This window comes from Musca domestica, unplaced genomic scaffold, assembly GCF_030504385.1.
Source record: "Musca domestica strain aabys unplaced genomic scaffold, Musca_domestica.polishedcontigs.V.1.1 3, whole genome shotgun sequence".
Taxonomy (NCBI): domain Eukaryota; kingdom Metazoa; phylum Arthropoda; class Insecta; order Diptera; family Muscidae; genus Musca; species Musca domestica.
Window position 1 is genome coordinate 9,389,159 of NW_026712299.1, and position 11,975 is coordinate 9,401,133.

At 37.2% G+C, this 11,975-nt stretch overlaps 1 protein-coding gene across 1 annotated transcript; it reads right to left on the minus strand.

Moving 5' to 3' along the window:
- Positions 1 to 912: 912 nt before the first annotated feature.
- On the minus strand, positions 913 to 11,641 carry LOC101888803 (uncharacterized). Its single transcript, XM_005176207.4, has 3 exons — positions 11,570 to 11,641; positions 7,848 to 9,074; positions 913 to 2,300 (listed from the first exon to the last, which is right to left on the minus strand). Exons 2-3 carry the CDS (start codon positions 9,046 to 9,048, stop codon positions 964 to 966), a joined length of 2,538 nt encoding a protein of 845 aa, XP_005176264.2. The 5' UTR covers positions 9,049 to 9,074; positions 11,570 to 11,641; the 3' UTR covers positions 913 to 963.
- Positions 11,642 to 11,975: the final 334 nt, after the last annotated feature.

Sequence of the window (11,975 nt, forward strand, 5' to 3'; positions counted from 1 at the left end):
CGGACCCAATGGAAATCACTCTAGCTTCCAATACAAATTGAAGTAGCTTCATAAAAGTTTACTCAAATGTGTGCAGGACTTTTGTTATTGAAAATGGGTTGTATAGGTCCACGTTTAGGTATAGCCCCCATACAGCTGTACCTCCCTAAATTCGGTATTTTGATGATTTAAGCTACATTAATAAGCGGAATGATTTCAAATTTCATATAGGCACTTCGTAATGGGTAAATTGTCTACACAGGTCCAGGTCTTCGTATAGCCCCCGTATATTCGGTATTTTGATTATTTCGGTTACATTATTCACCGGAATTGTTTCAAATTTCGTATTTACACTTCGTAACGAGTGCTACAATATACTACAAAAAATTACCCATTCAGGTCCAGGTCCAAGCATAGCCCCAAATAACGCTATCTCCCTATATTCGGTATTTTCATGATTTCAGCGACATTATTATCCGGAGTGATTTCAAATTTCATATTGGCACTTCGTAATGGGTACTACACCCTGTGACAGAAAATTGTCTACACAGGTCCACGTCTTCGTATAGCCCCCTATATCAGTACCTCCCTATATATATTAGCTAAATTATTTACCGGAATGGTTTCAAAATTTCGTATTTGCACTTCGAAACGAGTACTACAGCCTGTGACAGAAAAATGCCTTTGCAGGTCTAGGTCTTCTTATAGACCCCCTCTCCCCCTTTATCGGTGCCTCCCTATATTCGGTATTTTGACGATTTTTGCGAAATTATTGATCAGAGTTGTTTCAAATTTCGTATTTGAAGTTCATTATGGGTTATACAGTCTATGACATAAAATTGTCTATGCAGGTCCACGTCTTCGTATAGCCCCCATTATGACGGTTCCACCCTTTATTCGATATTTTTTCCATGAGCTAAAAAAAATATTGAAAACATCTCAAAATACATTTTAATCGAAACATGTTAATACAAAATTGGTGTGTTATGTGAAATACAACAACATTATAAAACTAAGAGATGCGAATAATTTAATATTGAATTGTGCACACGATCCTGAACCGCCAACAGGATCTATGGCTCCTTGAGTATTAAACGAGGAATTCAAACCTCCATCAGTGGATTTATTGTTTGGTATTTGGTGATTTGAGAGGTAATTTGGATTTGGATATTGATTTAGAGAAGGAGGTGGAGGATTATAGGTTTCTGGCTGAACCAGGGCGGCATTCATTTCAAAATTCAATGGATTCCTGCAAACATCCTTTATGACTTCCACGATATTGGTGCTGTTATTTGGATCCACTTCAAAGACTTTCGTTTTGTAACAAATTACTTGACCTGGATTCCCTGCAGATTGCGAGCCCTGAGAGACATCATTTGGTGGATAAGCTGGATAACATTGCTCTTTTTCAACTTCAATGGTCCGGGTGCTGTTGTTCGGATCGGTTTCATTGACTTTTATTTTGTTGCAGACAATTTGTCCATTTGGATAAGTTTGAGGATATTGTGGGGGATAAAATGGATAACACTGTTCCCTTTCCACTTCAATTGTTTTGGAGCTATTGTCCGGGTCCGTCTCATTCACCTTTATTTTATGACAGGTGATTTGGGCACTGGGATAATTTTGGGGATAAACTGGATAACATTCCTCCTTTTCCACTTCAATCGCCTTAGAGCTGTTTTTAGGGTCCGTCTCATTTACCCTTATTTTGTGGCAAGCGATTTGTCCATTCGGATAATTTTGGGGATATTGTGGTGGATAATTTTCCGGATAAACTGGATAACATTGTTCCCTTTCCACTTCAATCACTTTAGAGCTGTTTTTAGGGTCCGTCTCATTTACCCTTATTTTGTGGCAAGCGATTTGTTCATTCGGATAATTTTGGGGATATTGTGGTGGATAATTTTCCGGATAAACTGGATAACATTCCTCCTTTTCCACTTCAATCACCGTAGATCTGTTTTTAGGGTCCGTCTCATTTACCCTTATTTTGTGGCAAGCGATTTGTCCATTCGGATAATTTTGTGGATATTGTGGTGGATTATTTTCCGCATAAACTGGATAACACTGTTCCTTATCCATCTCAACAATATTCATGGGATTTTTCGGATCGGTAGCATTGACTTTTATTTTCTGGCAAATAACTTGGCCATTGGGATATATTTGAATGTTCGGATTAACATTCGGCAATGGTTGCTGCACATTTCCCTGTTGATTTGCATTGACCACCTTAACAACGGCCGGATTTTCGGTAGTTGTTCCATGTTGCCTTTGTCTGTTCCGTTGTCTCCGTAACGCATATGCGAATTCTTTGGCAAATTCTGAAAAAAAAAAATTATTTTAAAATTGAAAACTTTGCATTGCAAATAAACAAAAGTTTAAGTGAGTTCCTCTCTATTCCGTTCTTTTTTGGTGGGGATTTTCGGAGTAAAAATTGAGTTACTGACCTTTTCATCAACGCCTAGGCTAGAATCTTGGAAATTCGTACTAGAATTGTACTAAAAAGCACTAAATTTCGTACCTTTTGGTACTTTAATAACGGTTGCAGCTAAAATCTTGACATTTGGTATAGCAATGAAGTATGAGAAGTGAAACATGTACTAAGGTTTTGAAATATGTACTAAAAAGTACTAAATATGGTATTTGGGTAAGAGATTGAGTTGGAATTCTAAAATTTTGCATTACGATCACAGTTGGTGTATAGGGTTGAGATTTGGAGGTGGTTTTGGAAATAAGTACTTAAAAGTACCAGATGGTACTAAATTTGTTATTTGAATAAGGGATTGGGTTGGAAGTCTAAAATTTGGTATTAGGATCACCCTATGTGCGGATAAGAATCAATGTCTTGAAAATGTGGTTGATGTAAGGAGGTGGTTTTAGAAAAGTGTACTAAGTGTAAGAACTGTACTAAATGGTACTAAATTTGCTACAATTGGCTTTTGGGTGAACGGCAGAGGCTGGTAGTTTGAAATGTTGGTATTGGTGGTACGTTTGTGATAGAGATGTGATTTTAGAAATGTGTACTACAAGTGCACTAACAGTACTGAATAGTACAATATTTGGTACAATTTGATATTGTGTGAACAGATAGTGTATGAAATCTGAAATTTCGTGTTGGGTAGCTATTCATGTGTAGCCTGGACATATGTAGGTGGTTTCGGAAATGCGTACTAAAATTATACGAAAAGTACTAAATAGTACCTAATTTGATATTGGGTGAAGGAATAGAGTGAATTCTCTAATTTGATATTGAGATCTCTGTTGGTATCTGGTATTGAGACTTGGTCGTTGTTTTTGGAATTGCGTACTATAATTGTTCGAAAAGTACGAAATGGCACTTATTTCGGATCACGGTTGGTGTTTAGGATGGAGAAGTGTCGAGGTGTCGAGGTATAGAGCTTAAATCCTTAAATTTAATATAGATGTCACTGTTGGTGTCTTTGGTTAAGATAGGGAGGTGGTTACGGAAATGGGTGGTATACTTGTACGAAAATTACTAAGTGGTACTAAATTGGATATTGGATGAAGGAATAGAACTTAAATCTTTTAATTTGATATAGATGTCACTTTTGGTGTCTGTGGTTAAGATAGAGAAGCAGTTATGGAATTGAGTACTATAATTGTACGAAAAATACTAAACGGTACTAAATTTGGTGTTGAGTGAAGGAATATAGTTTAAATCCTGGAATTTGGTCAGATGTTACTCCTGGTTAATATATGGAAATGGTCTCGGAATTGCATCCTATATTTGTACAAATAGTACGAAGTAGTACTAAAATGTGTATGTGATGAGGGTATAGGGCTGGAACTCTGAAATTAGATATAGGAGTCTTTTGTTATACCCTCCACCATAGTATGAAGGATATATTAAGTTTGTCATTGCGTTTGTAACACCTCGAAATATATACATTTTAGACCGTATTAGACGGTATTTTTATATTTCGTATTTGACGTTCCTAAACAGGTTCCCATATAACTGTACCTCCACATGTTCGGTATTTTGACGAATATGCAACATTATTAATCGGAATGTTTACAAATTTATTATTGGCACTTAACAATGGTTACTATAGCCTGTGGCAGAAAATTGCATATGCAGGTCCACGTCTTCGCATAGCCCCCTCTATATCGGTACCTCCTTATATTCGGTATTTAGATGATTTTGGTTACATTATTCACCGGAATAGTTTAAAATTTCGTATTTAAAGTTCGTAATGGATACTACAGCCTATTACAGAAAATTGTCTGTGCAAGTCCTTCGTATAGCCCGCATATAACAGTGCTTCCCTATATTCGGTATTTTGGCGATTTCAGCGACATTAACAATGGGCACTACGGCCTGTGACAGAAAATTGCCTATGCAGGCCCACGTCTCCGTATAACCCCCTATATCGGTACCTTCTACTCGGTATTTTTATGATTTCTGCGATATTATTAACCGGAATTTCGTGATAAGTATGCACAAAGTGATGTTTTAAAAAGTATGGTCGTTTGCACAAAGTGATGTTTTGAAAAGTATGGTCGTTTGCGCAAAGTGATAAGTATGGTCGTTTGCACAAAGTGATGTTTTAAAAAGCATGGTCGTTTACACAAAGTGATAAGTATGGTCGTTTGCACAAAGTGATGTTTTGAAAAGTATGGTCGTTTACACAAAGTGATGTCTTGGAAAGTATGGTCGTTTACACAAAGTGATGATTTGGAAAGTATGGTCGTTTGCGCAAAGTGATAAGTATGGTCGCTTGCACAAAGTGATGTTTAAAAAAGTATGGTCGTTTGCGCAAAGTGATAAGTATGGTCGTTTCCGCAAAGTGATAAGTATTGTCGTTTCCGCAAAGTGATAAGTATGGTCGTTTACACAAAGTGATGTCTTTGAAAGTATGGTCGTTTACACAAAGTGATAAGTACGGTCGTTTCCGCAAAGTGATAAGTATGGTCGTTTGCCCAAAGTGATGTTTTGGAAAGTATGGTCGTTTGCACAAAGTGATGTTTTAAAAAGTATGGTCGTTTACACAAAGTGATGGTCGTTTGCGCAAAGTGATAAGTATGGTCGTTTCCGCAAAGTGATAAGTATGGTCGTTTACACAAAGTGATGTTTTGGAAAGTATGGCCGTTTTCACAAAGTGATAAATATGGTCGTTTGCACAAAGTGATAAGTATGGTCGTTTGCACAAAGTGATAAGTATGGTCGCTTGCGCAATGCGATGTTTTGGAAAGTATGGTCGTTTACACAAAGTGATGTTTTAAAAAGTATGGTCGTTTGCACAAAGTGATAGGTATGGTCGTGATGTTTTGGAAAGTATGGTCGTTTACACAAAGTGATAAGTATGGTCGTTTGCACAAAGTGATGTTTTAAAAAGTATGGTCGTTTACACAAAGTGATAAGTATGGTCGTTTGCACATAAATATATGAGGAACTTATGCACCCATAAACGGTCTTTAATAGTTCTTCCAAAATGTAGGAGACCCTCATAATGCCATCTGCCCATAGAAGAACTCATACATGTTTTTTATTGAAGACGCTACTCTTATATACACTTCCCTCCACCCCCTCCCAAAGACCAGCAAATGTGGATTTTTTAAATAATATTTTTCAAGAACCCAGAGACCAGCAAACGTGGATGTTTAAAAGAGTATCTTCCGAGGACCCGGAATCCAGCAAACTTTTTTTTTTTAGAATATTTTCCGAGGTCCCAGAATAACAGCAAACGTTGACTTTTAAAAGAATATTTTCTGATTAAAAAAGTATGGTCGTTTACACAAAGTGATGTTTTGGAAAGTATGGTCGTTTGCACAAAGTGATGTTTTAAAAAGTATGGTCGTTTGCACAAAGTGATGCCTTGGAAAGTATGGTCGTTTGCACAAAGTGATAAGTATGGTCGTTTACACAAAGTGATGTTTTGGAAAGTATGGTCGTTTACACAAAGTGATAAGTATGAACGTTTACACAAAGTTATGTTTTAACAAGTAAAAAAACATTAAGTTCGGCCGGGCCAAACTTTTAATAACCTCCACCTTAGGGTAAAAGAAACATTAGAAGAAATGTGGCAAAAACCATTAAAATGCCGATTACGGGGAGGTACCGTTATATGGGGGCTATACCAAAACGTGGACCTATAATTACAATGTTTCGCTACACGAACTAGGACCCATTATGACCCACAAATACCAATTTTTAGACAAATCAGTGAAAAAATGTGGCAAAAACCATAAAAATACCGAATATCGGGAGGTACCGTTATATGGGGGCTATACCAAATCATGTACCCATACATGCAATGTTTCGCCACCGAAGCTGGAACCAATTATGACCAACAAATACCAATTTTCGAAGAAATCCCTGAAAAAATGTGGCAAAAATCATCAAATTACCGAATATCGGGAGGTACCGTTATATGGGGGCTATACCAAAACGTGGACCTATAATTACAATGTTTCGCCACCGGAGCTGGAACCCATTATGACCAACAAATACCGATTTTCAGACAAATCCGAGAAAAAATGTGGAAAAAAAACTAAAATACTAAATATCGGGAGGTACCTTTATATTGGGGCTATACCACAACGTGGACCTATACATGCAATGTTTTGCCACACGCTCAGGGACCCGCTATGACCTACAAATACCAATTTTAAGACAAATTCGTGAAAAATGTGGCATAAATCATCAAAATACCGAATATCGGGAGGTACCGTTATATGGGGACTATACCAAATTATGAACCCATACATGCAATGTTCCGCCACCGGTGCTGGAAACCATTATGACCCACAAATACCAATTTTTAGACAAATCCGTGAAAAAATGTGGTAAAAAAACTAAAATACTAAATATCGGGAGGTACCTTTATATGGGGGCTATACCACAACGTGGACCTATACATGCAATGTTTTGCCACACGCTCAGGGACCCGCTATGACCTACAAATACCAATTTCAAGACAAATCCGTGAAAAACTGTGGCACAAATCATCAAAATACCGAATATCGGAAGGTACCGTTATATGGGGAATATACCAGAACGTGGACCGATATATCTCATTTTCAATACCAACCATCCTAGACACAATGCAAATAGCTCTGCTAAATTTTGGAGCTCTACGTCAAATAATGTGGGCTGTATCGTTATTTCAACAGACAGACAGACGGACAGACAGACAGACGGACATCGTTAAATCGACCTAGAATTTTATTCTGATTATGAATATATATACTTTATGGGGTCTAAAACGAATATTTAGGGATGTTACAAACGGAATGACAAAGTTAATATACCCTCCTTTCCAAGGTGGAGGGTATAAAAAGTATGGTCGTTTACACAAAGTGATGTTTTGAAAAGTATGGTCGTTTGCGCAAAGTGATAAGTATGGTCGTTTGCGCAAAGTGATAAGTATGGTCGTTTGCACAAAGTGATGTTTTAAAAAGTATGGTCGTTTACACAAAGTGATGTTTTGGAAAGTATGGTCGTTTGCGCAAAGTGATAAGTATGGTCGTTTGCACAAAGTGATGTTTTAAAAAGTGTGGGCGTTTACACAAAGTGATGTTTTAAAAAGTATGGTCGTTTACACAAAGTGATGTTTAAAAAAGTATGGTCGTTTGCGCAAAGTGATAAGTATGGTCGTTTGCACAAAGTGATGTTTTAAAAAGTATGGTCGTTTGCGCAAAGTGATAAGTATGGTCGTTTGCGCAAAGTGATAAGTATGGTCGTTTGCGCAAAGTGATAAGTATGGTCGTTTGCACAAAGTGATTGGCACTTAAGAATGACACTTAAGAATGGGTACTACAGCCTGTGACAGAAAATTGTCTCTGCAATACCAAAATGTACGTATAAGACCCCTCATTTAGTAATACGTTTTTTGCCGGGCACTTACCTTCAGAGAATGAAGATTCCCTTGGCTGTTGATGCACCACGATTGGAATTGGGACTGGAAAATTTTGATGTGGATGATTATAGGGTATACCAGGCATGGAGCTGGGAATATATTGTGGATGGTTTCCAAATAACGTCGCTGATTGATGATATTGCGCATCACTCCCCAAGGGATGAGATGCTGGTGCTTGTTGAGGATAGTACCCATGTGTTGATCCAGATTGCTGGTAATGTGATGCTGCATGATCACCACTGGGATATGGTGGATGGGACTTTGATGGTTCCATTGGAGGGGCTGAAGGTTCATAAGAATGATGTTCTTTTGCTTGTGCATGTGTTGGTGTACTCCACAACATGTGAGATGTGCGATTTGATTTGCTCTCGTGAGGGATTTTGTTGTGACCCGGATTTTGGTGAAGATATGTCTGTTCGTGTTTCAAAAACTGGTCTATAGTGGAATTATGCTTGACATTTCCAGAGGATTCATGTTTGAGTGGCATTGATTTGTCCGTATTCCCATGGGCCACAGCAACTTGCCAGCCCATTGTCGAGTTCTTATGTTTTTGAGGGGATGCATCTAAAACATGACTCTTCGTCTTAGTTATTGAACTAAGATCACTAGGCAAAGGTGGGGCTGAAGGTTTATAGCCATGGTGGGGTTTATTCGACAAAATTCCATTATGGTTCACATCCTTGTGGGATTTATTGTGCTCCGATAATTTGTGGTTATCGTTGTGTTTTGAAATTATAGAAGAAGAACCAACCCAAGATGATGTATGATTCTTGGTATCTTTCGAATGCAGCAGTGGCTTATGGGTGGTGTGATGATGGAGATCCGAGGAGGATTCTTTAGTTGAAGTTTTATCTTTAGCATCGTGCGAGGACTTGTCATGATGCGTTGTAGTGGGCGATTTGTAACTTTCATGTTTTGACGAGGATGACGAAGACGAAGAACTGCCGTGATGAGAGGAAGTCGAAGAACTTCCGTGATGAGGAGAAGACGAAGAACTGCTGTGATGCGAGGAAGACGAAGAACTGCCATGATGAGAGGAAGACGAAGAACTGCTGCGATTCTTGTTGTGGAAGGAAAAAATTCCATCTTTTGATTTGGTTTTACTACGTTTCGCTTGGGCGCCAGTATTGAAATTTGTCATTAAAATGGCAAATATCACCAGCAGAAAAAATATTGTGTTTCTGCTCATGGCGATGAGTACACTAGTTCCTCAGTCTAAAAAATAATAAAATTAAATGAATAAAATCTTAAATACAAATATTTATATTAATATATAAAAAATTAATTTTAACCCTCAAGCAGATCACCAAATCGATATTTCTACTAAGTTTTTCGAAAAATTGTTGAAAAGTCTTTTGCATCTGAACCAATCTTCTCCAAATTTTACATACCTGCTTCTAGACTGAATTCGGTTGGATGTATTAAAATTCAAGACTTTTGGGCAGATATTGGCCATTTAGTGCACAATTAACCCGAAATCGGTTAAAGATATATATGAATGCTATATCCAAATCTAAACCGATCTCGATAAAAATTTAGCAAAGGTATTTCCGGGCTCTATAAGATATCTGGTACCAAATAGCATTGTTGTCGAATGGATATTACGAATGTGATGGACTTAACCACCATATCGGATGTACTTGCTTCTGAGCTGAAATCGGTTGAATGTGCCAAAATTCAGGTCATTTGGACAGATATTGGTCATTTGGTGCATAACTAACCCGAAATCGGTTGAAGAAATGTATGGGAGATATAGCTATATCTGAACCGATTTTCTCCAAATTTGATGAACTTGCTTCTAGACTGAATTCGGTCGAATGTACCAAACTACCAGGTCATTTTGACTTATATTGGGCATTTGGTGCACAATTACCCCGAGGTATATCTAATTCGGATCCGATTATCACCAATTTTAATAGAGATCGTCCTTGGGCCAAACAAAATATTGTTTGGAAAATTTCATCTCAATCGGATAATAAATGCGGCCTTCATTTTGTTCAAGAGAATACATGGACAGACGGACGGACGGTCTGACATGCATAAATCGACTCAGAAAGTGATTCTATGAAGATCCTTAAGAGTAACTATGGGTTTATCTCGCTTCCTTCTGCCTGTTACAAACAAATGTACAAAGACATAATACCCTTACCACTATGTGGTGTATACCCCCCATTCATATATTGGTACCTCCCTATATTCGGTATTTTGATGATTTTACCGACATTATTTACCGGAATTGTTTCAAAGTTCGTATTTGCACTTCGTAACGTGTACTACAGCTTGTGTCAGATAATTGATTATGCAGGTCCCGGTCTTCGTATAGCCCCATATAACGGTAGCGGTATTTTGATGATTTCAGCGACATTATTCACCGGAATTGTTTCAAATTCTGTATTTGAAGTTCTTAGTGCATACTACAGTCTATGACGGAAAATTGTTTTTGCAGGACCAGGTCTTCGTATAGCTCCCATATGTCGGTACCTCCCTATATATCGTATTTTGACGATTTTAGGTAGAATATTCACAGGAATGGTTTTAAATTTCGTATTTGACGTTCCTAATAGGTACTATAGCCTGTGACAGAAAATTGCCTATGCATGGTGTAGGTCTGCGTATTGCCTCCATATATCGGTACCTCACTATATTCGGTATTTTGATGATTTCAGCGACTTTATTTACTATAATTGTTTCGCATTGGAACTTAGAAATGGGTACTACGGTCTGTGACAGAAAACAGCGTATACAGGTCCCGGTCTTTGTATAGCCCCCATGTAACGTCACTTCCCTATATTCGGTATTTTGATGATTTCAGATGCAATATTCCCCGAAATTGTTTCAAAACTCGTATTTGCACTTCGTAACGGATATTACAGCCTGTAACAGAGATCTGAGTATGTAGGTCTACGTCCTCGTATAGCCCCCATATAACGGTACCTCCCTATATTCGGTATTTTGATGATTTTGGCGACATCATTTTCCGGAATTGTTTGAAATTTCGTATTTGCCTTTCGTAACCTACACTCGGTGACAGAAAATAGCCTATGCACGTCCATGTCTTCGCAGAGATCCCAAAATAACGGTAATTCCCGGTATTTTTAATATTGTAATAGAATTTTTAACGGATTCTACTTTTTTTTTTAAATTTCCAAATTCTTTCCAAATGGTGGAGGGTATTCAAAGTTTGGCCCGGCCGAACATACTGCTTTTTAACTTGTTTTTTTTTTTTAAATAATTGTCATATTTTCCCTTTAATTCCGTTAATTTTAGTTATTTTGTGTTTAACCTTTAGTCCTCTATTTCTCTCCAAGTGCCTAACCATGGCATGTTAATATAATCAGATTTTGAAAATTGTTTATAAGTGGTTAAAAAATAATATATTTTCCTACAAAGTTGATTAGTGTAAAATTTTAAGACGCAGCCTCATTTGGCAAGCATTCTCTGGCAATATGGCATTTTCTTTTTGGATTTTATTAATGGATGAACGAACATTCTAATGATGACAAACAGACCGACAGCCACACTTGAAGTCATAAAACAAATATTGGTATTAGGACCCCCATTCACGATGTTATTGGCTCAATTTGTTTGATTGACTTTGTCATGCATTGTTGCAATTAATTGTTGTGTTTTTTTGTTTTTGCTTCAAATTATCCATCAAACAAACATTTATTATTTCACATTTTTTAATTTGTTTTTTTTTTTTAACTCACAATCGGAACTTGTTAGCCGGCAGATCTAAAACGTTGAGCAGCCTCTTAGAAACTGCCAAATATTCTCTGTTGTCTTTTGAATATAGAGATCTTGCAATTCAATTTTGTTGTTTTTGTTGTTGTTATATATTGCGATGATACAATATTGTATATGCATGCGTATGTATTTACGAAATGTGTACAGTGAGAGGCAAAAGTGCAGAGAGAAATGGTTTTTGGTTTAGGTTATTGGTGTTATGAAGAGAGCAAAAATTCAAAATTATTATCAAATTATAACATAAAAAAAAACAAATCATAAAAATATAAACACTTGTGTTTGTTCTTAGTCTCTTAAATAAATAATTTTTAGGTTATGTATGTGTATGCTGTTTTCAACAGAGTTACGAACCCACACAAATAATTGGTT